Genomic DNA, 27,236 nt, shown 5'->3' on the forward strand with positions numbered 1-27,236 from the left:
TGCAAAGTAATATAATATAACAATTATATATCAGAGGCACGGCAACTATAATGCCAACGAAGGCGTTGTGGGTCGTACACCCAAACACATGATCAGCACATACACACACCGAGTGCTTTAGTGCTAGTTGTTCTCTAAACAAAGGTAACATGGACCTTAAAGAAACTAAACCAGCGCTTCAGCTACTGTAAGATCCGTGGAACCGCTTAATAGAAAAAAGCAACTCCTTTATTTATATCCATGGGGAACAACATCTTACGGGTAGACCTCGATGACGGATCGAGCTCCCAGTTTCTTCACAATTTTGTATTCTGTGAACCCAGCCTGCATGAATAGCTCACGCCAGTGCTTTTCATCACGTTGACCTCCTCTTGTGTTCACCATCATGAGCATATCAAACAAGAGTTGGGCCTCAAACATTATTGGTCCTAAGGAAGGTTCAACCACGATTTCAATGATTATTACCTTCCCTCCCTCCTCGCGTGAAGGAATGGCCTTCCTACACTGGGATAGGATCTTCACACAATCCTCATCACTCCAAAAGTGAAGCACAAGCTACACCAATATTTGAAGTTCACAACATTAGAAGATGATAAAATATTCGTGGTTTGTAGGTGCTGTAAACCAAAATTTAAGCGTTGTTGATTTGTCATGCCATACCTTGAGCATCACAGCTTGAGATGGTGGGACGGTGTGGAAGAGGTCACCGGCAACAAAGTCAATGACGTCATGAGCTGGGGCTTTCTCGATCACCTTCGGGAGGTCTAGCACAGTGCATTTGAGGTGCGGGTAAGCCTTGACGAGGGCCCTTGCCGTGGTTCCATCACCACCGCAACAGTCAGTCAGAGACTCGACCCCCTTAAAGATGTCACCGCACTCACGCAGTATGGTGGCAATCCCCAAGTTGTCATGGGCAGCCAAGCCTTTGTTCACAACGTCGTCAAGCTCCTTGTCAAGGAGTGCCGTCTTCTCATCAAAGAGTGGCACACCATACCTGTCCTCGAAGGGCGACGGTACCGGTGGCTCGGTGTCCTTCTTGAACCAGTCGGCCAGCCCCAACGCCGCCTCCGTGTAATGCGGCGAGGTGACACCGAGCACGAAGTACTTCTGGCTGTGGTGCTCGTCGGCGACGACACCGTGCACCAGCACGCGGGACAGTGGGGTGAGGCGGTACAGCTCCTCGCCGGACTCGGAGTTGTCGGCTGCGAAGACACCCGACGTGACGAGCACGCGCATGAGGCGGCCGAGAAACGGCATCTTAACCGAGGGAAGGGACAGCGCAGACATCAGGTCGGGCAGCGAAGTCACCCCGCCGAGGTGGTGGATGGTAGTCGGGATCTCAAGCTCGACGGCGCACCGAAGTCCCATGGACGTGAGGTAGTAGAGGCTGTGGCGCCACAGGTCAGCTTGTGCCTGCAGCAGCTCAGCGTCGGTGGGCATCTCTATGGTATTAGACGCCATTGCTCTCTCTCTCTCTCTCTCTCTCTCTCTCTCTCTCTCTCTCTCTCTCTCTCTGATGAGTGTGTAGTTGCTATGCGGTTGCTTTGGGAATTCTTTGCTCTAATAGTGTAACATGTAAGTGTTTATATAGCTAGTAGCGAACTGCTAATATGTTGAGGATCACCATACGTGTTCGTGTTTGGTTAGCTGTGGAAACCGAAGGTGTCAGCTCAAGGGACCCACACGCGAAACACGAGACTACAGTATAAAATATGGATATCAGGATATGCAAGTGTAGAGTCAGCTCAATTTCGATCACACGCGACACGCGAGACAGTACAGTAAATGATCTTTTATAGTACTAGTACTATCAGAGATTCAGAGGTCCACTCTCCCATCCAAAGCCAGGCTGGCATCGATCGAATCAATCGGCCATATGATCATCTTGATGAATTTATTTGGTGGTTGGTAGGTCTTGTGGCCAAGAGAGAGTTAGAGCATGTCTAACAGGCCCCGTATAATCCGCCCACCTCGTAAAATTCCGGCGGGATACGGGGCAGGAGCGATTTGGACCGTCTAGCAGGTCCCGTATTCGGGCCGGTCCAATTCGGCGGAATACGGGCCCAGGAAATCGGCCCCGTCGCCCCCTACTTATACCGGGCGCAGGTGCGAGTGAGGGGTTGTTAACCCCTCACTCGCAACCCTAGCTCCGCCGTGCGCCGCCGCCTCCTCCATCCTGCTCCGGCGAGCAATCCCTCACTACCTAGCTCCACATTTCACCCCAGCTTCGGCATGGACGCACGCCGCCGCAGTACATCCCGCCGAAGCTCGTTGAGTTCGCGGAGGGCGGGCGCTGGTACAACCAGGATCCGCCGATGAAGCCGATGAGCGGCCCCAAGTTCGACGAGTGGCGCGCCGAGTGGGAGCGCCGTCGCTGGGTGAAGGCGGCTTGGGACGCGAGCATCGGAGCACCAGCGGCGGAGGAGCTCCGCTCGCCGGCGAGGAGGAGGAGGACCCCGACTTCTTGAAGGCGATACGAGAGTCCCTCAGGGAGCCGAGAGGAAGAGGGCGGAGGAGGAAGAGGAGGCGGCGGCTATCGCCGCCGTGAAGGAGGCGCAGCTGCGGGAGGCGGAGGCGGACTCGTACATCCTCGACCTCTCCGACTAGAAGTCGCGATCCATTTAGGATCGCGCATTTTGTATGTACATACGTTGATCCATATGTATGATCGACGAACTATGAATATGAACAAGTTTCCCGGGGTTTTAAATTTACGAATTTACGGGGTGAAATACGGGGTCTGCTAGACGGAACGGTGTATCGACGAGCATTTTTTTTATAGGGGCGAAATAATCGCGATATACGGGGCAGGGTTATAAGAGGCCTGTTAGACATGCTCTTAGATCTAGTAAATTAATGTCTAGAATTGCAAAAATAGCAAAAGTATCAGATACCTAACACGTCATCAGTGACACGTCTAGATCGGAGTATTGATGTTGAACTAGGATCGCGAGCGCCTCGTGGATTCCTTCATGAGTGTCTCCATGCGGCGCTGTTGATCCGCATCACACTCTACCCGCCCCTGCCGTATGAGTTGCGCGTGTGAGAATCCGCATCACACGGTGAAATAGCAGACCCACGCCAAGAGATTTTTGGATTTCCTCGCTCATATTTCATTCCACTGAGATTTCACCCCAAAAAGGTGCAACTGTAGTTTAAGAAAAGTGCATTTTACTGCCAGAATAATACAACTGATTTAGCTGTGGCTGCACTTTTTTAGATGAACAAGACTAAAAAATTCTCGGTCTACCCGAGTAAATCCGTTCTTCAAAACTCCGTAGGCACGAAGTTAACCACTCTTCCTGAATCCAGTAAACATTACATTCACAAGTATTTTTTTTGTGGTGTTCTTTTTTTTACTTTTAGATGATGACAAAGGTTAAAAGAAACAACCCCAGCAAGAAGAACTTCTATAGAGATAGCAAATATGGAGAAAGTACAAGGTCGGTCGTGGCAGAACAACGGCTGAGGTAGCCGATAAACCAGTCGACGTCACGAACGAAAAAGAAAGACGTGTGGAGCTCAGGCTAGTAGGACGATCCACACGAATGCCTCGCAAAAAGCTACAACTAATAAAAGGAGATGATGCAATCGGCGGCTCTCCAAGATCGCACATCTTCGATGATCAGGTCAAATAATCTATCCACCGTGCTGCTCTCAAGCTGGAAGATGCGAGCGTTTCTTTCTTTCCATATGGATCGTCATGGTATCGAAATCGTGCCGCCTGCTCTTAGGGGCTCTCCTTCTGGCTTCAAGCCACCACTCTTCTGTGGTGTGGTGATCTTCACCTGGGATGGGGAATGCCGCATTGGACCAGCTCTGAAGCCTGCCCCAGACTTGCTGTGTGTACCGGCAGTGCACGAACAAATGATTGCAATCCGTGAGGTTCACATGACAGAGCTGGCACAAAGGGCTGTGCGGCCAGCCCCGACGCTAAAGATTATCTGATGTGAGGCAACGCGGCGATGGATAAGGAGCCACATAAAAAAAAACTTCCATTTCATCGGGGCTTTTGATTTCCAGATGGCATTGGCACCACTTGTTTATTTTTATATTCAACTAGAATACTTCCGCTTCCAAATTCATGGGAAAGTAAACTGTCAGCAATGATTCAAATCTTCTTTGGATGTCGTGTTAGTGTGTGCCTTCGTATGGTTGTGTGTGCATATATGTTTGTATTCATCTACATGTTAACTCAGTTCTAAGAAAGTGGGCGCTATTTGGCCACCCTGACATACATGGCACAATTTGTGGGTACCACATCTTTCTTTTTCAAGAAGATTGCGTGGAAGACCAGGGCCCCTACCAAATATCATTTCTTCACGTGGTTAGTGGTCCAGAAAGGGATTTGAATTTTGAACCGTCTAGCGAATAGGGGGTGTCATTATGAACCCACATACAACTTTCGAACCAACATAATTGATGAAGCTTAGGAGTACACATAGTATATGGTTGCGCCAATTAATTAAGGCCCGAACCTTATCTCCACCAGCGCGCCGGCACCCGCGTCGAGCACGACCAGGATGGGAAGGAAGCGCTCCCCAAGGAGTTCTTCGCCAACCTCCTTGGGTCGGCACAGCCCAGGGAGCACGACTTGGACCTGGCAGCTATGGGCCTTGACCCAGTTGACTTGGCTGGCCTGGAGGCCCGCTTTGAGGAGGACGAGGTCTGGGCGGCGATCAAAGCTATGCCGTCCAACAAGTCGCCGGGGCTCGACGGTTTCTCTTGGGACTTCTACCAGTGCTGCTGGCCGGTGGTCAAGTCCGACGTGCTAGACGCTATCCAAGCGGTGTTCCTTGGCCGTGATCAGGGCTTCGGTGGCCTCAACTCCGCCCTCCTCACCCTCCTCCCCAAGGTAGACGGCGCGGTGGAGGTGAAGGACTTTAGGCCCATAAGCCTCGTCCACAGCTTTGGTAAACTCATCGCCAAGCTGCTCGCCACAAGGTTGGCTCCTAGGATGTTCGAGCTTGTTCACGCCAACCAGAGCGCATTCATCGAGGGGCGCTGCATCGAGGACAATTTCGTCCTTGTGCACCAGGCCACGAGGACGCTCCACCAGCGGAAGGTGCCGGCCCTCCTCCTAAAGCTGGACGTCGCCAAGGCATTCGACAATGTCTCTTGGGATTTTCTCCTTAGTGTCCTGAGGCAGCGCGGCTTTGGCCCGCGTTGGATCAGGTAGGTCCTTTTGCTCCTCAGTTCGTCGTCCACCAGAGAGCTCATCAATGGACGCGTCGGGGAAGCCTTCCTCCATGGCCGTGGGCTTAGGCAAGGGGACCCCCTGTCCCCACTCCTCTTCCTGATCGTATGGACATCTTGGCTGCCATGTTTCGGACCGCAGAGCACGTGGGCGTCCTCGCCGATCTTGCCACCCTCGGAGTCAAGCATCGTGTGTCCCTGTATGCGGACGACGTCGTTGTTTTCTCGAGGCCGAACGATGACGAACTTTCGGCCATTCGCCAAATTCTGCACACCTTCGGCGCGGCGTCCGGGCTGCACGTCAACTATGCCAAGAGCGCCGCGGCGCCAATCCGTTGCTCTCCGGCCACGGTTGAGGCGGTGTCTCTGGGGTTTGCATGCCCTCTCATGCAATTCCCCTGCTCCTACTTAGGCCTCCCCTCTCCCTTGGGAGGCTTCAGAAACGAGATCTTCAATCGGTGCTCGACAAGCTAGCCGGGAAGCTGGCTTTGTGGAAAGCTAAACTCCTCTCTAAGGAGGGAAGGATCACCTACGTTCAGGCGATCATGACCGTGATACGTCTCCGACGTATCGATAATTTCTTATGTTCTATGCCATATTATTGATGATACCTACATGTTTTATGCACACTTTATGTCATATTCGTGCATTTTCTGGAACTAACCTATTAACAAGATGCCGAAGTGCCGGTTCTCGTTTTCTCGCTGTTTTTGGTTTCAGTAAATCCTAGTAACGAAATATTATCGGAATTGGACGAAACGAAGACCCGAGGGCCTATTTTTCCACGGAGCTTCCGAAGACCGAAGAACACACGAAGTGGGGCCACGAGGTGGCGACACCACGTGGCGGCGCGGCCCGAGGGGGCCCGCGCCGCCCTATGGTGTGGCCCCTCGTCCGGCCCCCGACTCTGCCCTTCCGCCTACTTAAAGCCTCCGTCGCGAAACCCCCGATGCGAAAAAACCACGATACGGAAAACCTTCCGCAGACGCCGCCGCCGCCGATCCCATCTCGGGGATTCTGGAGATCTCCTCCGCACCCCGCCGGAGAGGGGATTCATCTCCCGGAGGACTCTACACCGCCATGGTCGCCTCCGGAGTGATGAGTGAGTAGTTCACCCCTGGACTATGGATCCATAGCAGTAGCTAGATGGTTGTCTTCTCCTCATTGTGCTTCATTGTTGGATCTTGTGAGCTGCCTAACATGATCAAGATCATCTATCTCGTAATTCTATATGTTGTGTTTGTCGGGATCCGATGGATAGAGAATACCATGTCATGTTAATTATCAAGTTATTACACATGTGTTGTTTATGATCTTGCATGCTCTCCGTTTCTAGTAGAGGCTCTGGCCAAGTTTTTTACTTTTAACTCCAAGAGGGAGTATTTATGCTCGATAGTGGGTTCATGCCTGCATTGACACTCGGGACGAGTGATGTAAAGTTCTAAGGTTGTGTTGTGCTGTTGCCACTAGGGATAAAACATTGGCGCTATGTCCGAGGATGTAGTTGTTGATTACATTACGCACCATACTTAATGCAATTGTCCGTTGCTTTGCAACTTAATACCGGAGGGGTTCGGATGATAACCCGAAGGTGGACTTTTTAGGCATAGATGCAGCTTGGATGGCGGTCTATGTACTTTGTCGTAATGCCCAATTAAATCTCACTATACTTATCATGTCATGTATGTGCATTGTTATGCCCTCTCTATTTGTCAATTGCCCGACTGTAATTTGTTCACCCAACATGCTTTTATCTTATGGGAGAGACACCTCTAGTGAACCGTGGACCCCGGTCCATTCTTTAATACTCGAAATACAAATCTGCTGCAATACTTGTTTTTACCGTTTTCTCTGCAAACAATCATCTTCCACACAATACGGTTAATCCTTTGTTACAGCAAGCCGGTGAGATTGACAACCTCACTCGTTTCGTTGGGGCAAAGTACTTTGGTTGTGTTGTGCAGGTTCCACGTTGGCGCCGGAATCTCCGGTGTTGCGCCGCACTACATCCCGCCGCCATCAACCTTCAACGTGCTTCTTGACTCCTACTGGTTCGATTAAACCTTGGTTTCTTACTGAGGGAAACTTGCCGCTGTGCGCATCACACCTTCCTCTTGGGGTTCCCAACGGACGTGTCAACTACACGTATCAAGAAAATTTCTGGCGCCGTTGCCGGGGAGATCAAGACACGCTGCAAGGGGAGTCTGCACTTCTCAATCACTTTACTTTGTTTTTGTCTTGCTTTATTTTATTTACTACTTTGTTTGCTGCATTATATCAAAACACAAAAAAATTAGTTGCTAGCTTTACTTTACTTACTGTCTTGTTTGCTATATCGAAAACACAAAAAAATTAGTTACTTGCATTTACTTTATCTAGTTTGTTTTATTTACTACTGCTAAAATGAGTAATCCTGAAGTTGAAGTTCGTTCATTTAAGCAACAAGGAGGAGAATGTTTAAAAGATGCTTGGTATAGAATTAGTGATGCCCATAATAGGTGCACCAAGAAACACTCCACTACTATCCTACTCAGAATTTTTATGTTGGTATCTCTAGCTGGAATAGATATGTTCTTGATTGTCTCGCGGGAGGTAACTTCCTAGGTGCTCCCGCTTTAGAGGCTAGTTGCATTATTGAGAGTTTATTTGGAACACCACCTGTTAATGAAATTAAAATTGAAACCTCCCTTGAGGATGTTATGAAGGAAACCATAGAGAAAAATTTTAGTGTTGAAACTAAGTTGGAGATGTTACTTGTTAAAACTGATAAACTTGATAAATCCTTAGGAGGAATTGATGAAAGAATTAGTGTCCTAGGAACTTGTGTTGACCATGATAATCAAATTAATAGGATTGGCGAACTTGAAAAAGCTATGGGAACTTTGGGTTCAACCTTTTCATCTTTACAGCTTTAGAGAGAAAGCTTATGTGGGAAAGGAGCAAAAGTTTATGTATGCCTCTAAAGTGCCTAAACCAAAGAAATATTATTATAGGCCTAAAATTGACAAAGCCCCTAGTACCACTACAAATGGGGGAGCTTATGATATCAATGCTCCATCTCGCGATAACACTTGAGATACACTTTCTGCGCCTAGCTGAAAGGCGTTAAAGAAAAGCGCTTATGGGAGACAACCCATGTTTTTACTACAGTATTTTTGTTTTATATTTGTGTATTGGAAGTTGTTTACTACTGTAGCAACCTCTCCTTATCTTAGTTTTATGTTTTGTTGTGCCAAGTAAAGTCTTTGATAGAAAAGTAAGTACTAGATTTGGATTACTGCGCAGTTCCAGATTTCTTTGCTGTCACGAATCTGGGTCTATCTCCCTGTAGGTAGCTCAGAAAATTACGCCAATTTACGAGCATGATCCTCAGATATGTACGCAACTTTCATTCAATTTGAGCATTTTCGTTTGAGCAAGTCTGGTGGCCTAATAAAATCCATCTTTACGGACTGTTCTGTTTTGACAGATTCTGTCTTTTATTTCGCATTGCCTCTTTTGCTATGTTGGATGAATTTCTTTGATCCACTAATGTCCAAGTAGATTTATGCAATGTCCAGAAGTGTTAAGAATGATTGTGTCACCTCTGAACATGTGAATTTTTATTATGCACTAACCCTCTAATGAGTTGTTTCGAGTTTGGTGTGGAGGAAGTTTTCAAGGATCAAGAGAGGAGTATGATGCAATATGATCAAGGAGAGTGAAAGCTCTAAGCTTGGGGATGCCCCGGTGGTTCACCCCTGCATATATTAAGAAGACTCAAGCGTCTAAGCTTGGGGATGCCCAAGGCATCCCCTTCTTCATCGACAACATTATCGGGTTCCTCCCCGAAACTATATTTTTATTCCGTCACATCTTATGTACTTTGCTTGGAGCGTCGGTTTGTTTTTGTTTTTTGTTTTGTTTGAATAAAATGGATCCTAGCATTCACTTTATGGGAGAGAGACACGCTCCGCTGTAGCATATGGACAAATATGTCCTTAGGCTCTACTCATAGTATTCATGGCGAAGTTTCTTCTTCGTTAAATTGTTATATGGTTGGAATTGGAAAATGATACGTGTAGTAAATTGCTATAATATCTTGGATAATTTGATACTTGGCAATTGTTGTGCTCATGTTTAAGCTCTTGTATCATATACTTTGCACCCATTAATGAAGAAATACTTAGAGCTTGCTAATTTGGTTTGCATATTTGGTTTCTCTAGAGTCTAGATAACATCTAGTATTGAGTTTTGAACAACAATGAAGACGGTATGGAGTCTTATAATGTTTACCATATGTCTTTTATGTGAGTTTTGCTGTACCGTTCATCCTTGTGTTTGTTTCAAATAACCTTGCTAGCCTAAACCTTGTATCGAGAGGGAATACTTCTCATGCATCCAAAATACTTGAGCCAACCACTATGCCATTTGTGTCCACCATACCTACCTACTACATGGTATTTATCCGCCATTCCAAAGTAAATTGCTTGAGTGCTACCTTTAAAATTCCATCATTCACCTTTGCAATATATAGCTCATGGGACAAATAGCTTAAAAACTATTGTGGTATTGAATATGTACTTATGCACTTTATCTCTTATTAAGTTGCTTGTTGAGCGATAACCATGTTTCGGGGACGCCATCAACTATTCTTTGTTGGATATCATGTGAGTTGCTATGCATGTCCGTCTTGTCCGAAGCAAGAGAGATCTACCACCTTCATGGTTGGAGCATGCATATTGTTAGAGAAGAACTTTGGGCCGCTAACTAAAGCCATGATTCATGGTGGAAGTTTCAGTTTGGACATATATCCTCAATCTCATATGAGAATAATAATTGTTGCCACATGCTTATGCATTAAAGAGGAGTCCATTATCTGTTGTCCATGTTGTCCCGGTATGGATGTCTAAGTTGAGAATAATCAAAAGCGAGAAATCCAAAATGCGAGCTTTCTCCTTAGACCTTTGTACAGGCGGCATGGAGGTACCCCATTGTGACACTTGGTCAAAACATGTGCATTGCAAAGATCCGGTAGTCCAAGTTAATTAGGACAAGGTGCGGGCACTATTAGTATACTATGCATGAGACTTGCAACTTGTAAGATATAATGTACATAACTCATATGCTTTATTACTACCGTTGACAAAATTGTTTCATGTTTTCAAAATAAAAGCTCTAGCACAAATATAGCAATCGATGCTTTCCTCTTTGAAGGACCATTCTCTTTACTTTTATGTTGAGTCAGCTCACCTATCTCTCTCCACCTCAAGAAGCAAACACTTGTGTGAACTCGTGCATTGATTCCTACATACTTGCATATTGTATTTGTTATATTACTCTATGTTGACAATTATCCATGAGATATACATGTTACAAGTTGAAAGCAACCGCTGAAACTTAATCTTCCTTTGTGTTGCTTCAATACCTTTACTTTGATTTATTGCTTTATGAGTTAACTCTTATGCAAGACTTATTAATACTTGTCTTGAAGTACTATTCATGAAAGTCTTTGCTATATGATTCACCTGTTTACTCATGTCATTACCATTGTTTTGATCGCTGCATCCACTACATATGTTTACAAATAGTATGATCAAGGTTATGATGGCATATCACTTCGAAATTATCTTTGTTATCGTTTTACCTCGCTCGGGACGAGCAGAACTAAGCTTGGGGATGCTTGATACGTCTCCGACGTATCGATAATTTCTTATGTTCTATGCCATATTATTGATGATACCTACATGTTTTATGCACACTTTATGTCATATTCGTGCATTTTCCGGAACTAACCTATTAACAAGATGCCGAAGTGCCAGCTCTCGTTTTCTCGCTGTTTTTGGTTTCAGAAATCCTAGTAACGAAATATTCTCGGAATTGGACGAAACGAAGACCCATGGGCCTATTTTTCCACGGAGCTTCCAGAAGACCGAAGAACACACGAAGTGGGGCCACGAGGTGGCGACACCACGTGGCGGCGCGGCCCAGGGGGGGCCCGCGCCGCCCTATGGTGTGGCCCCTCGTCCGGCCCCCGACTCTGCCCTTCCGCCTACTTAAAGCCTCCGTCGCGAAACCCCCGATGCGAAAAAACCACGATACGGAAAACCTTCCGGAGACGCCGCCGCCGCCGATCCCATCTCGGGGGATTCTCGGAGATCTCCTCCGGCACCCCGCCGGAGAGGGGATTCATCTCCCGGAGGACTCTACACCGCCATGGTCGCCTCCGGAGTGATGAGTGAGTAGTTCACCCTCGGACTATGGGTCCATAGCAGTAGCTAGATGGTTGTCTTCTCCTCATTGTGCTTCATTGTTGGATCTTGTGAGCTGCCTAACATGATCAAGATCATCTATCTGTAATTCTATATGTTGTGTTTGTCGGGATCCGATGGATAGAGAATACCATGTCATGTTAATTATAAAGTTATTACACATGTGTTGTTTATGATCTTGCATGCTCTCCGTTTCTAGTAGAGGCTCTGGCCAAGTTTTTACTTTTAACTCCAAGAGGGAGTATTTATGCTCGATAGTGGGTTCATGTCTGCATTGACACCTGGGACAGTGATGTAAAAGTTCTAAGGTTGTGTTGTGTCTGTTGCCACTAGGGATAAAACATTGGCGCTATGTCCGAGGATGTAGTTGTTGATTACATTACGCACCATACTTAATGCAATTGTCTCGTTGCTTTGCAACTTAATACCGGAGGGGGTTCGGATGATAACCTCGAAGGTGGACTTTTTAGGCATAGATGCGATTGGATGGCGGTCTATGTACTTTGTCGTAATGCCCAATTAAATCTCACTATACTTATCATGTCATGTATGTGCATTGTTATGCCCTCTCTATTTGTCAATTGCCCGACCGTAATTTGTTCACCCAACATGCTTTTATCTTATGGGAGAGACACCTCTAGTGAACTCGTGGACCCCGGTCCATTCTTTAATACTGAAATACAAATCTGCTGCAATACTTGTCTTTACTATTTTCTCTGCAAACAATCATCTTCCACACAATACGGTTAATCCTTTGTTACAGCAAGCCGGTGAGATTGACAACCTCACTGTTTCGTTGGGGCAAAGTACTTTGGTTGTGTTGTGCAGGTTCCACGTTGGCGCCGGAATCTCTGGTGTTGCGCCGCACTACATCCCGCCGCCATCAACCTTCAACGTGCTTCTTGACTCCTACGGGTTCGATTAAACCTTGGTTTCTTACTGAGGGAAACTTGCCGCTGTGCATCACACCTTCCTCTTGGGGTTCCCAACGGACGTGTCAACTACACGCATCAGACCGCATCCATCATCTATCACCTGATGGCGTTGGATCTCGAGACATGGTTCCTACAAGCGGTAGACAAGCTCCGCCGCAGTTTCTTTTGGGCCGGTAGCCATGAGGCGCATGGCGGGCAGTGCTGCGTGGCCTGGCACCTCGTCTGCCAGCCCAAACGCCTCGTCGGACTGGGGTTTCACAACCTTCGGCAGCTCAACACCGCTCTTCGGTCCAAGTGGCTATGGTTGCCAAAATCGGACGTCGATCGGCCATGGGACGGGCTTCCACTTCAGCCAAAGCCTGACACCATTGCGCTGTTCAACGCTTCGGTTTGCATCTCGGTAGGCAATGGGTCCAGGATCCTCTTCTGGGGAGACCCATGGATCAACGGGCTAACCGTAGCAGCCCTAGCTCCCGCCGTGCTCACGCTCGTGAAGCCTAGGGCCCGGCGCGGCCGCTCCGTCAAGGAGGAGATGGCAGGAGACGCATGGGCGCTGGACATTACCGGGCCCCTCTCGATTGACGCTATCGTCCAGTACCTCGGCCTTTGGGCTGCTGTCCGGGAGGTGGCCCTCGGGGTGGGGCAAGACTACTTCCGGTGGAAGTGGACGTCTAGTGGTTCCTTCTCCGCCCGCTCATCTTACCTCGCCATGTCAGAGGGTACCGTGGCAATGGCAATTGCGGGCAATATCTGGAACTCTTTCGCTCCGATGAGCTACAAGTTCCATGCCTGGCTCGCCCTTCACGATCGCTGCTGGACGGCCGATCGGCTCCTACGCCGCGGGCTCCCCACGCACACGCTCTACCCGTTGTGCAAAGTCCACGACGAGACGCTCGACCACCTCTCCTTGGACTGCCCCTTCGCCAACATCGTGTGGGACGGTATCAATACGGGGCTGCGCGCCATGTTCCCCACACCGGCCGCACCGCTCTCGGTTTGGTGGCCGGCGGCTGTCGACGGGTGACCTGTGGGCCAACGGAAGAAGGCGAATTCCATCATCTCCCTGGTCATTTGAAGCCTTTGGCTGGAGCGCAACGCTCGCGTCTTCGACAAGGTTGAATCCAACCCTCAACAGCTCGTTCGTCGGATCAGCGATGAGTGGCAGCTTTGGACTTCTAGCCGTGGCTTAGGTAGACTCGAGGGCGAGGAGTAGTCGTTGTTTCTAGGTGGCTGGTGTGGCCGGCTCCATCTATGGAGACGGAGCCCGGCGTAACAATCTATACCTTGTACTGGACAATATCCTCCCTTCTTTCAGCTTAATACCAAACACGCATATCTCGTGCGCGTACTCGGAAAAAAAAATTAAGGCCAGAAGAAGTACAAGATTTGCAAGAATGTCCGTAGACCTTAAGGCACATTGTATTTGAATGTCGGTACTTAGAAGAATTTGGATGGCCGCAGCTATGTGGATTTGATGCCGTCACTTGCTTCTCACCTTGGACGCGGCCGCCGCACGGTGCCCCAATATTGTCACACTCTTGCGTGGACACTCTCTCACTGGAAGGGCTTAAATCTAGCATCATGCTTATCTCTTTGGAAATTGGTAGAAGAGGAATGGTAGAGTTTTCAACATCAAATCCTTGATGCCGTCAGTGCTTATGCAACGAATCAAGGATGAAGGGAGGGTGTGGAGTTTCACTGGTGTGGAACACCTTCGGACTATCAATTAATGTAGCATAGTTTCCCCTTTTTTTCCTTTCAAGTTGGCTTGGGCCTCCTTGTTTTGTCCTCTTAAAGCTTTTGCCTCCTTTTAAAAAATTGGAGATGTGTACAACATATCCACATTTCACACTAGCAAAAGTGTACATCTTATCCATGCCATATTACTACTCCCTGCGTGAGAATGGATATCGTTTTCTTATGTGCAAGTATGATGATACGCATATTGTTGGTACGGAGAAAAGCAAGTTTTATTTTTATATAATGATGCATGCTCTTGGAGAACTCGTGTTTGGTTTTATGCTCTGATAATGATTTGTGTTTGGCCGTAAGGGTACGATAATGATAGGAGATGAAACGGCCGGACCCAATAGGGGAAGCCTCTGTGCTTTTTCATGCTAGTCTCTGGATTAATTCGCTAGCACATACATTTTAAGATGTAATATCACGAAACAAAGGTTATAATCTATTACATCGCATCACATGATCAAGAGAAATAAAATATTTCGATACAACTTGCATAACCAAAGGGATAACTCAACACAAATAGAGTTCAACAACATAAATAGAACAACATAAGGAGTCCCTTTTAGTGCCACAAGCAAAACATGCTGAGTGGAGACTCGTGACCCTAATATCGTATCTCACTCTAGTTCAGAGAAGTCTGCAATGTGACAAGTTACAACCAAAGGAATTTGGTCAAAACTTTGAATGTATTGACAAGTTCACGAGAGGGTGATCAAAAGACCTACCAATTACATGCATATTTGGCAAGGTGAGGTTTCAGGCTTATTTGGCAGAAAGACAATTTTATCCTACTTTTCTTGAATAAGTTTTCATTATTTAGAAATCTTTCTGGAAACTTGGATAGACATCCATAGTGCTCCTAATACAGGTTTACCCTATCAAATTTTAATTTAAAGAAATTGGAATAAGGAAATCTTCCAAATAGTTCTAGGTCTAGTTGCTCATAGTCATCCATAACTGGGGACACGGCTAAGTACTTAGTTTTAACACCCTCAAGAGTTTTGTACACTTTACCCACAAGACTCAGACAGCCCCGTAGTTCCACAACACTCATGTGTGAAATGGCCAAGGGAAGGCCAAGACGAGACCTTTCATAAGTAGTCACCCATACCACCAGACAGCCCATACCACCTACACATTCTACATCCGCTGGTCACGTCGGGATAGGTTCCCAAAACTTACTCAATCAAGACAGAGCGCATATGACATGTGGTGGTACATGGAAGCTACTAAACTACAACCTATCCAAATTGCTTAGCTATACTAAATAGTGACGTGGGAGGAAATTCATGTCATGGAAGATAAAACAAGAGTAGCCTCAGAACTTTTAGCATATAGAGATGTGTTTTAGTACCATGAAAATTTTTACAACAATATTTTCCTCTCTTATAATAATTTTTAGTAGCATCATGAATGAACTCAACAATATAAATATCACATAAAACATGCTTTTCATGATCTATAAACATATAATTTTTATCAAGCTCAAAATAGTGGGATTAGAACATTGAAACCCACTTTTAACAATTTTATAACAAGATGGTTGATCATTCTCAAGAGGTATGAGGCTACAAGATAAATTCAAGACCCCTCCAATCTCATTTTCAATAGTAGTACAATTAATATTATCAACCAATATAGGACCATCATCTAGAGCTTTATCATAAACATTTTTGAAGCAAAACTCTTTAGTACCATGCATTTCGAAGTTAGGCACAAATAAAGTATTATCATAAGATTTAACAAAATAACATGGATTATCATAGATAAGAGGAGCATAATTATTATTACAAGCTTTACTCATAGTAGATACTTCAAGAGAATCCACATGAACATAACATTCATCCTCCTTTGGTAAGCATGGGAGACAATCAAATAATGTAAAGGATAAAAAGTTACTCTTAATAGAAGGTAGGCATGGGTAGCTAATCCATTCTTCCTCCTTTTGTTCATCACTCTCCTCCTTTTTTTTCATCTAATGAGCTTTTCAGGTTCAACAATTTCTTCTTCAATAATTTCTTCTTCCACTGGTTCCTGCAAATTGTGAATATATTCTTGTGCATGATTTGAGTCTCTCTTTATAATAAATGATATAAAAATTATTGCTGAAATTTTCTATGCAATAATCAAGGATAGAAGAGACCAAATCTTTAAGGTCTTTACAAGCAACACAGGTTTCATAAATTTTATACATGAAGGATTCTATTTCAGAAGCTCCCATAAACCAAAACAAATTGATCTACTTCTTCAAATACAAGATGAATATAGTTATTTCAATGATAGTTCATAATTAAAACTTCTTTACTAAAGTCACATTGTAATTTAAGATGTTTAGGATCCTGCGTAGAGCAACAATTTATATCATGGTGATTAAGAATTTTTTTAGCAATTAGATCCAACTTTTTTATAACGCGCCTCTCATGACTTACCCTTATATGATTCTCTATATTATATAAATAGTTCCATAGAGGTTCTAGCAGGTTCTTCCATAACAATAGTTTTTTTAGATTTTCGGTTTTTCAAATTTTTATGGATTTTCGGGTATATAAGAAGAATAAGACAAGATTTTTTTTAGAAAAAAGTAAAATAAAAAAACAAAACTAAACAGAAATAAACTAAGCAAAAATAAACTAGACTGTAAGAAAAAATAAAATAAAATAAAAACATAGAGACAGGTAAAGTGTACTCTCCGGGTGAACTTATGAGTAGAGATATGCCTCCCTGGCAATGGTGCCAGAAAATAGTCTTGATTAACCCACAAGTATAGGAGATCGCAACAGTCTTCGAGGGAAGTAAAATCCAAATTTATTGATTCGACACAAGTAGAGGTAAAAAATACTTATAAGCCGTAACAACGGAGTTGTCAATTCAGCTGCACCTAGAAAAATCACTTGTAACAGGGGTGATGTGAAAGCAGCAGTAATATTAGAGCAATGTCAATAGTAACATAGCAACAATGACAGTAATACGAATGAGATGGCACGGAAAATATTCCAGTGCGTAGTTGACTGTAGAGCGATGATGATGACAGAAGGACCGGGGTTTCAAGATATCTACACTAGTGGTAACTCTCCAAACAAATAACATGTGTTTGGTGAACAAATTATAATTTGACAGTTGATAATTGTGAGGACATGACAATGCAAGCTATGATAAGATAAAGGTTACCGCAGTATTTAATTGGGCATTACAACATAATACATAGACCGTAATTCAACTGCGTCTATGACTAATAATCCACCTTCCGGTTATCGTCCGAACCCCTTCCAGTATTAAGTTTCAAGCAACATATTATCACATTAAGCAATGTGTGTAAAGAAAACAATAGAATTATCCTTACACAAAACATTGTTGTTTTCTCCGTAGTATCAACAACACATCTACAATTTTAGAAGTTATTATCACTGTTCCAGAAAACTAGAGGCATGAACCCACTATCGAGCATAGATACTTCCTCTTGAAGATACAAACAACTACTTGATCAAGGTAACTACAAGTACCGAAGGGCATGCAAGATCTTCAGTAACAGTAGTATGATAATATGATGAACAATCTGATCACAATTTCACAATTTATCAGATCCCAACAAACACAACACCGATTACATCATATGGACCTCAATCATGTAAGGCAGCTCATGAGATCATTGTATTGAAGTACATGGGAGAGAGAGAGAGTACCAATTAGCTACAGCCGAGAGCCCGTAGTCCTGGGGGAACTACTCACCAATCATCATGGAGCCGAAGTGGAGGCGGTGGAGTCGCCGGAAATGGCTCCGGGGGTCAATCCCCGTCCCTGCAGGGTGCCGAAATAGGAACTTCTGACCTCCGAAACTTGTCTTGACGATGGCGGCGGTGACGGAACTTTTCGTGGAGAAAGGCTGGTTGATTCGGGTTTTTCGCGTCGGAGGCAATTTATAGGCTGAAGGGCGAGGCCTTTGGGCACCAGGTGGCCCCACACCACCCCTTAGCATGGCCAGGGCATGGGCAGCGCCAAGGCATGGTCTGGCCGGCTCCTGGCCCCCCTTCGTTTCTCCTTTGGACTCCGTCTTTGTTTCAGTAAAATAGCAACTTCGGCTTAATTCCGAAAATATTTCATGTTCAAGTTTTCTGAAATACAAAACAACAGAAAACATGGAACTGGCACTGTGTCATCTTGTCAATAGGTTAGCTCCGGAAAATGCATAAAAGTGCCACGAAGTGTAAACAAAACATATTGGAATTGGTGTAAAACAAGCATGGAGTATCAAAAATTATAGATACGTTTGCGACGTATGACATCCTCCGCCATTAACCCCCGCACCGGGTGGGTGGGTGGCGAGAGCTGGCCGGCTGGTTTAGGGTTTGCGTGGCAATTTGGGCGGGCGTGGTATGGTCGCGTGGGTGGCGCGGTGGGGATTCGACCAAGCGAGGGGGCTTTTCGTGGGAAATAAGAAACCTTCGTTGTGGTATCTATGTGATTTGGTGGGAGGGTAAAATGGTGAGATAAAAATATGTAGGACGAAATCTTCGACCGGAGGACACAGAATCAATTCTTTTTTTATATATATAGTAGTGATAGAGATTGTACTAATATAAAAATATTTGGGCTAGAAATGATTTCCATGGTATCCTGGGCAAAAAGGACAAGTTTATGAAGAATATAGCGTAAATAGTATATGGATATGGGGTTTGTTCGATTTTATCTTTTTTGCCCCAGATACAATGATTGTAGTTTCCTCGCGAAATATTTTTATACAAATACAATACTTGATCATCTTTGGTTGCTCAATTTTTTTATTTTTTTAACCTTTTTTAGATTACCACGAATTGTTTTAGATGTACTGAGGTACCTAGCATGTATGAGCATTGATGTGTATTTTCCACGCGGGGACGTGCTATGTTGATGTGGTCGGCCTGCGTCGCCTTTTGCTGCTGCCGCCTTAGGCCAGCATGGCAGCATTCGCTGGCTCGGTTAGTTGGTCTGGCCCATCGGTCCATTTTTTGTCATCCTTTCGTTATTTGTTTTCCTCTTCTTTTTCTGTCTTAATTTCTAGCAATAATTTTAGGCCTTCAAATTAGGCCGAACTAAATTACGAATTTTGTTGTAAAGGTGTCAGTGCATCATGTGGACTCTATGGATGAGTCAGTCCAAACAAATACGTAGTTATATTTTTGTATGCATTTGGCCTAATAGACTACTTAGCAAAACTAGGAAAAGAATGTTGGGTTTTACGCAAGAGGCACACTAAATTTTTTTTAAAAATAACTAAAGCTTTTTGTACACTTTATTCCAGGAGCTCTTTTACGGTGATTGGTACGGAACTTTGGTTCCGTCTAATCAAATCTGGGTTCCGTCTAATGTATTTTTTCTTAGCCGTTGATTAAATCGGCGTGTAACTTCTATAATACTTCAACAATTCTAACCGTACGTTCTGAAAGTCAACTCATCAAATCATAATCAGGAAAAAAAATCATCAAATCTTTCGTAGTACTTCCCACGAACGCCCGCCCCAGCCGCCGCCCTCTCCTCAATCGCACCGCCAGCCGCCGCGGACGCACCCTCTCCTCCATCGCAGCCGTCGCCTCCGCCGCCCCCTCCCTCCGTCGAAGCCGCCGGCCGCCGCAGCCGCCCTCTCTCCTCCATCGCGGACGCCAGCCGCCGCAGCCGGCCCTCTCCTCCATCGTAGACGCGAGCCGTCACTCCTCCCTCCGTCGCAGCCGCCAGACTCCGCCGGCCCCTCCCTCCGTCACAGCCGCCGCCGCCCCCTCCCTCAAGGATCAGGATAAGGATCAGATGATCATGTCTTCACTAAATTACTGTACGGTGGATTGTGATAACCTTCCTCTATCTATGACCAGTACTATTGCTGAATTGAACCATCATTCCTTGACCTTCCGATTTTAAGATTTATTGATGTACAGTACAGTTTTCAACCAGGGATTCCCCAAATGTGGCATTCTAGATGTGATGTACATCTCTGTTTGATCTTTGTGGATTTTCATTAAGAAAAGCTTGACACTTGTAACGTATTCTAGTGGTGGCTCTCCAAGTGTGAGACCTGTTTAGCATTCTAGCTTTGAGTTACATTGTTTCCTGATGCATGAAACCTTTTGCCCCTGTAATAGTTATGTAATGGCAGAGCTTTTGGAAGGAGTGGTAGCATATTATAATGGTTATAATGGTGTCTCGTGATTCTCTTAGTTCGGCACAATCTAAATTCATGCTGGTATATATGTTCGCTTTCATTATTTTGTAACGTATTGAATACTACTCTGCACATTAACCTTAGTACCATATCATGTGTTGTTCCTAAATGTTAGATTTATATTTTTGCTGAATGCATGTCTTCTTAGATGCAAGTATCAGACGAAGGTAACAATGTTAATGGGCTACAAGGAACAACAATGTAGAAGCTGGTTACCATGATGAAGTGATGATCGATGTAGCAGATGTGAGTGAGGAAGAAGCAAGTGCAAGCCATGGTGCCCAGCCCGCTGCAAAGCCGCCGCTCTTCTCGCTGCCGGGATCAGAGTCGACGGCCATAGTCCCCTATCGCCTGTTGGATTGTACGCCACTGCCTCAACTCTCAAGGTCAGCCGAGTGCCTCAGCTCAAATTCAGTTTTGTATGTCCGTCAGTCCAATGTCTGCAAACATATGAGTCAAATTCAGTATTTTGGAATTTATATCTCTACTCCCTAATTGAGGTGTACCCCTACCAAAGGAAATAGAATAGAGGTGTACTTGTTGTCTTGTTCATCGCAAACCACAAATGCACCTCTGTGTAAGCCTGAAGACTGAAGAGATTAATCACTTCATGATGCACAGAGGCACCAAATTTGGTTGATCCACATGATCTCGTTACTAAAGGAAGCTCGAAGTCGCCGACAGTGACAATTAAACGTAGAAGTGTACTGTAGGTGGTCAACAGGCCCAGGAAAATGAAAGATGTTGTAGAATTAAACTTTTAAGCATTCCATAACTTCCTGTTGGAAAACAGGTGAAACTCTTGCCAGATATAATGTTTTGAAACATTTTCTGGTCGTACTATGTTGCTTCCTGGCAGACATCTAGTTATTGGACTGCTTTTAGTGCCGAGCTTTCTATAGAGCGATTAGTATCTAGAAGTGGCATTTAGCTTTTTACTGAATAGTGAATAGGGTAGACTTATGCAACATGTCATCCTTTGGATAATTATTCCAATCCTTCCTAGCTCAACTTACTTCGGCTGTACGTACTGATCTTGACTTTTCGTTCTTGCATACAGTGAGACATCTAAATATGAAATTTATCTTGGTCTTGTTGAACCTTGTAGCTAGACTCTGATATATTCAGTGTCTATTTCATTTGATGATTACCTGGTTCTTGTAGGTTCCAAGTGATCAGAAGCTACCATCTCTTTATCCGCTCGACAGTATAGTCAAGAATATTGGAAAATATTATCACTGCTTGTATTAAACAGTTATTGCTTGACAGTATAGTCAAGAATATTGGAAAATATTATCACTGCTTGTATTAAACAGTTATTGCTTGACAGTATAGTCAAGAATATTGGAAAATATTATCACTGCTTGTATTAAACAGTTATGGCTTGTCTCAATCATACTCTTTCTTACTCCTAGATAGTTTCTCTTTATGAATGTACATGAGTTCTTGTGATAAACCATATTCATGACAAAGATAATGAACCAGTTTATTTTTATGATTCGAGTCCGGCTTTGGCATCTTAATGATCTCAGTTCTCTTTTGGTTGTTCTAATGATCTTAGGAGGAGCAGAGGGGCCGGCAACGTGCTAGCAGGAGCACAGGCCGGCGACGCGCTGGGCTAGCAGGAGGACAGCAGCTAGGGACACGCTAAATGATAATGTAGGAGTGCTGCTAGAATGGCCAACTCTAGCGCGTTGATGATGTAAAAGTGATGTTTTATGCGTGTGGTTATGAAATGCTCACTAGTGTGTTGATGATGTAGAATTTTGATGAGTAGTATGTCAGAAATACAAACACGGATGTGAACTTCTGCAGAACATTATCTCTAATAGATATCACTATATGGACGAAATACACAAATACATCAGAAAGTTCAAATCAACACTTTTTAGCACATAGAATTGGACTTCACCAGAGCTCAACTTAAACGACCATATGTATTGAAGTGTTTCAGATACATGCATATCATCATCAGTAAACACGTTCTTCAAGCAGGCAGGCAATCAAGCAAACTACTTGTTTCGCCGGCGTCTTCAGTGGCTTCGTTAGAGCCTTCTTCTTTGGTGGCATGGCGGCGAGGCGCGAGAGATGAAGCGGCAGGCGGGAGGGGGAGATTTGGGGGAAACTTGTAGAGATTGGGGTCGTGCGGATGACAGACGGAGCCCACGCACGAAATTGACGTGACGCGAGGCGCCGGAGGGCCCGATCGGTGCCCTCTCCGTAGGGGCCGGCGCGGGGTTGCCGGTGTTTTATTGGGCTCCAAATCTGCCCGGCACTTTTGACAGCCATTCACCTCCCTACTATTATGTGCGATAAGAAAGGTCTACAGCCAAAAAACAGCTAAGTAGGTTAGCACACCAGTGTATCTATTTTGCATGCAGGGCAGGCTGTAAGTGCAAGGAGCGAAGCAGATAAGTGTCATGTTTATTCAGTTCTCAGTTCTACAGTGTAGGTGCTATAATACAAAAGAATAATTTCTATTCCATGAACAATAAGAAGCACCATCTTAGTTGGTCAGAGTGAGAGGTCTCCATCGTGCGCCCACCTTTGAATGAATGGTTCGAATCCCACCCTCGCGAATTTATTTTAATTTTTCCAGCGCTAAGATAGCTGAACCGGTCGGACCGAATCTCCGGTTCAGTGCTAAACCGGCGGTTGGGTCACGGTTTAGCTGGTTTATTCTAGCTCGCTGGTTGCAAAATGACCGGTGACTTTAAGATTTGTGCAGTTTCATTGGATGCTTCGGCCGCTCAAAAGGACATTCGTTTTTTATAATATTCGTAAAATATATTAGAGGTTCCGGTCCCACCGATTTTGGTTCCGGTCCCATATTTTTGGTTCCGTCTGTTTGGTTCCGTCTATTTACCACCATTAGATCGGGGTGGATGGATGGTTATTAAAAATGCCAATCACTGTAAAACTTGTATTATTCCAGACATAGATTTTGATTTTGAAGTCCAAAACGTTTCAAATGACTTTACAAAACTAATCTTGGTCAATACCAAATTACAAAGATGTCGTTATGCTTGTAATGCCTCACATGGCTAAAAAAACCCAAAATAGGATTTAAGTATTTTGAGTAAAACGAGTTTGTAAACATAAATGTTTTCTAAATAAACTTTTGGATATTTTATTTTGTAGGGGCATTTAACAAACTTTCAAAATAATTTTATGTTTAAAGAGAAATCAAAATCGTACATTTGGAACACCACCTTAGAAGGTTTAGAAACAAATTACAATGAAGTTGGATAGTAAACATAATCCACTAGTGATAAGAATTTTTAAATCAAGTTTAAAAGTTTATTTTCCTTGAAAGTATTCAACAAATTCAAGAAATACAAACACCTTAATTTACTAATTTAACATTCCAAAACTTGGAAAGTTTGGGGATGTTACAGGAGATGAGGACACGACAAACGTTGCCCCAATCTTTTCTCCGCATCCATTGTGTGTATCCGCCTAGTAGAAGCCTCAGATGCGGTCATGATGTGGGTGTCATGAAGCAACCGAAAAACCATGACCATGCAAAGCTAGTTGTCAGGTTGTTCATCATTCCCCTCCTCAGCTAGCACTTAGGTATTCAAACTTGATATTAGCCATAGAGACGGAGCTTTCACCTCCAGAGTCTTGTGTCGATCACTTCGTACACCACCACCTTGACATTTCTCACCTCTGATGTCACCTTGGAATCGTGCATTTGAATTTGTATAGATCGACATGCCTGAATATGCCGGCAGATATTGAGTGTCATGCAGGTTGAGATCTTCATGGATCACACGCAGGACCGCAGTTGGTGCTGCACCCAAGGCCGCATTAGGGGGTGAGCCGAGATCATGACGACACGGAGGGCCGAATGGCTAGGAGGCGACTGGAGACCGAATTGGCTGATGGAGACGGCACATGAAAGATGCACCACCGATCCTATGGTTGTCGGCACCACCAGCAAGCAGATCATGACTCCTTGCTGGAGCAAGTTCTATATTTAGCCGAGATGCACGTGTAACAAAGCTATCGTTTCAACTCGGAACTAGTGATGCTTTCGGACAAGACTTCAATGTAAAAACGTTGATTAGCTAACTCTCCCGTGTCGCCCCCGCGTGGCGGCCGGGAGAAACCCTAACGCACCGCCACCGCCACCCCCCTCTCCCCCTCCCCTCCCTCGCCGCCGACAAGAGGCGCGGCCAGGCAAAGCATGGTCGGCGCCGGCGATGGCGGGGACTCCTCGTCCTCTCTTGCGCGGGGGGCGGACGCGGGACTTCCTCCTCGGGCCAGGGCGTGGCCCTCATGTCGGGGGCCTCGGTGGCGGCGCGTGGGCTCGGCTCGGCGGCGACACGGCGAACGACGAGGTGGTGGTGAGCTCTGCCGGCGGTGAAGGCATGGGTGGGGGCAGGCTGCAGGAAACCCTAGGTACTCTTCTCCTCGCCTCTCTATGACCGGTGGTGGAGGGATGGCGTTTCGGCTACGGTGGTGCCCAGGCGTGTGCGGTGTCTCTGGACTACGCGATCTGCGCTTGGTGTCTTCGGCGGCAACCTTGGCTAGCCTGGGATGGTCGTCGGCGTGGGGGGCCGACCTGAATAAAGGCGGCGGTCCTAGGGTCTCTCTTGGGCGAAGATGAAGACCTACCTGAGGCTTGCCCTTCTCGATCTGGCCGGAGTATTGAGTTTCGGAAGGCTCCGCCGGCGAATGTAATAGTGCTTCTATTATCTGGAGTTTGCTGGATCGATGATATTCGGTCGTGCGCACCCTTACTTTTATTCCGACCGTTTGGTTCTAGAGGGAGCTGCACGAAGCTCTGTTCTGTGTTGACATCAAGTAACATTTGGTCCATGGTGAAGTCAGAAGAAGAGAATATCATGAAGGCCGGAATGAAGGACTAGCTAAGGGAGGTTCGAGTCTGCGCTGTTGAGGGACTTGCTTGGTGTTCCGGGCTTCACGGCAGTGGTACGAAAGTGGGGCGGCATCACTTGTGAAGTTCGGAGTCTTACCTTTCAGGGTGAAAATCTAAGATCTAGCCTTAACTGGTTGTGCCTGGCAATATCCTTGTTGAAGGCATTGTTTTGAGAGCGGGGACTATTTTTAGGGTGAAAACCTAAGATCTTTGTCGGGCGACGACGGCGCTGGTGCGATGTTCCCTTCTTAGAGGCGTCGCTTTTGGAGAGTCTGAATTTCAGGTGTTGTCTTGATGGTGGATGTATTGTTGTTGCTAAGGCTCGAATATTGTAGCGAGACTTTTATTTCTTAGTTTTCTTTTTGTCTCTTTTTTTTTTGACTGTGTGTTCCGTAATGCCATTAGGGCATTGCATTGTTGCAGAGGCTAGGTGTAATTGGTATCTTTTGATATTAATATATTCCCTTTATCGAAAAAGCTAGCTAGCTAGCAGATATATCAATTCGCCGGTAGTATGTTGAACCTGGCAGATCGAATGATTAGTAACGTTATTATTGATAAAAAAAAAGAAGCATTGAAACATAAATATGTTGATACATATAATACTCATGACAACCAACAAAACACAGGTGAAGATTGAGCGCACCAACATATGATAAACACATACACATGCAAAGTGCTATAAGTTTCTCTATATGAAAGTTCCCATGGACCTTACAAGCAACTAGCCCCAAACACTTGAGCTACTCTAAGGATCCATGAAGCTCTCCATGGGAATGATACGCACCTTCTTTATTTTTATCCTTAGTACTGAAATCTCATGGGTACACCTCGATGACACATCGGGCTCCCAGTTTCTTCACAATTTTGTAGTCCGTGAAGCCTGCTTTCACGAACAGCTTGCTCCAGTCATTTTCACTCCGTTGAACCCCCCTCGTGTTAACCATCATAAGCATATCCATCAGGAGTTGGGCTTCAAACATAATTGGCCCCAAGGATGGACCAACCACAATCTCTATGATTATTACCTTTCCTCCCTCCTCACGCGGTGGAATGGCCTTCCTGCACTGAGCTAGGATTTTGACACAATCTTCGTCGCTCCAAAAGTGTAGCACGAGCTACAACAATAGGTAAGCTCAAAAAATTAAGAGATGAAGAATTATGAATTTTAGTATTTGTAGAACTAAAATTAACTTTGTTTGTTTCGATTTGTCATGACATACCTTGAGCATCACGGCTTGAGACGATGGCACGGTGTGGAACAGGTCACCTGCAACATAGTTGATGACACCATCAACTGGTGCTTTCACGATCACCTTGGGGAGGTCAAGCACAGTGCATTTGAGATGCGGGTACGCCTTGACGAGGGCCCTCGCCGTGGTACCATCGCCACCGCAGCAGTCAGTCAGGGACTGAAGCCCCTTGAAGATGTCACCGCACTCACGCAGTATGGTGGCGATCCCCAAGTTGTCGTGGGCAGCCAAGCCTTGATTGGAAACGGCGTCAAAATCTTTGTCAAGGACAGCTGTTCTGTCATCAAACACTGGCACGCCATGCATGTCCTCGAAGGGTGATGGCACTGGTGCCTCGGTATCCTTCTTGAACCAGTCGGCCAGCCCGAACGCCGCCTCCGCGCAATGCGAGGAGGTGACGGCAAGAACGAAGTACTTCTGGCTGTGGTGCTCGTCGGCGACGACACCGTGCACCAAGACGCGGGACAGCGGGGTGAGCCGGTACAGCTCCTCGCCGGACTCAGAGGAGTCGTCAGCTGCGAAAACGCCTGACATGACGAGCACGCGCATGAGCCGGCCGAGGAATGGCATCTTTACCGGGGGAAGGCACAGCGCGGACGTGAGGTCGGGCAGCGAAGCGACCCCGCCGAGTTTGTGGATGGTAGTCGGGATCTCAAGCTCGACGGCGCACCGAAGCCCCATGGACGTCAGGTAGTAGAGGCTGTGTCTCCACAGGTCAGCTTGTGCCTGCAGCAGCTCAGCGTCCGTGGGAACCTCTAATGTGGGTGCCTGAGCCGCCAT

General features: G+C 45.6%; 1 protein-coding gene and 1 long non-coding RNA gene across 4 annotated transcripts; one reads left to right on the forward strand and one right to left on the reverse strand.

The window, feature by feature from the left end:
* On the reverse strand, nucleotides 1-27,236 carry LOC124684867 (probable O-methyltransferase 2). 3 transcript variants are annotated; one of them, XM_047219121.1, is made up of 4 exons: nucleotides 26,427-27,236; nucleotides 26,034-26,321; nucleotides 661-795; nucleotides 1-555 (listed from the first exon to the last, which is right to left on the reverse strand). In XM_047219121.1, exons 1-4 carry the CDS (start codon nucleotides 27,234-27,236, stop codon nucleotides 256-258), a joined length of 1,533 nt encoding a protein of 510 aa, XP_047075077.1. In that variant the 3' UTR covers nucleotides 1-255. The 3 variants fall into 3 exon arrangements, with proteins under 3 accessions (XP_047075077.1, XP_047075079.1, XP_047075078.1); XM_047219123.1 differs by lacking the exons at nucleotides 26,034-26,321; nucleotides 26,427-27,236 and adding an exon at nucleotides 1,516-1,594 and having other exon boundaries at nucleotides 661-1,481; XM_047219122.1 differs by lacking the exons at nucleotides 26,034-26,321; nucleotides 26,427-27,236 and adding an exon at nucleotides 1,516-1,540 and having other exon boundaries at nucleotides 661-1,477.
* On the forward strand, nucleotides 19,792-21,813 carry LOC124684868. Its single transcript, XR_006997192.1, has 2 exons — nucleotides 19,792-19,928; nucleotides 20,464-21,813. It is a non-coding gene; the product is annotated as an uncharacterized LOC124684868 (long non-coding RNA).

Source organism: Lolium rigidum, chromosome 1 (genome assembly GCF_022539505.1).
Source record: "Lolium rigidum isolate FL_2022 chromosome 1, APGP_CSIRO_Lrig_0.1, whole genome shotgun sequence".
In the NCBI taxonomy this organism is placed as follows: Eukaryota; Viridiplantae; Streptophyta; class Magnoliopsida; order Poales; family Poaceae; genus Lolium; species Lolium rigidum.

Coding starts and splice junctions, on each gene's coding strand:
- LOC124684867 (XM_047219121.1), bottom strand. CDS start 27,236: ATGGCGGCTCAGGCACCCACATTAGAGGTTCCCACGGACGCTGAGCTG. Junction 796..26,033: donor GAGCCCGATGTGTCATCGAG/GTGTACCCATGA, acceptor GCCCTCGTCAAG/GCTTACCCGCACCTCAAATG. Junction 556..660: donor CTCAAGCTGTGATGCTCAAG/GTATGGCATGAC, acceptor ATATTGGTGTAG/CTTGTGCTTCACTTTTGGAG.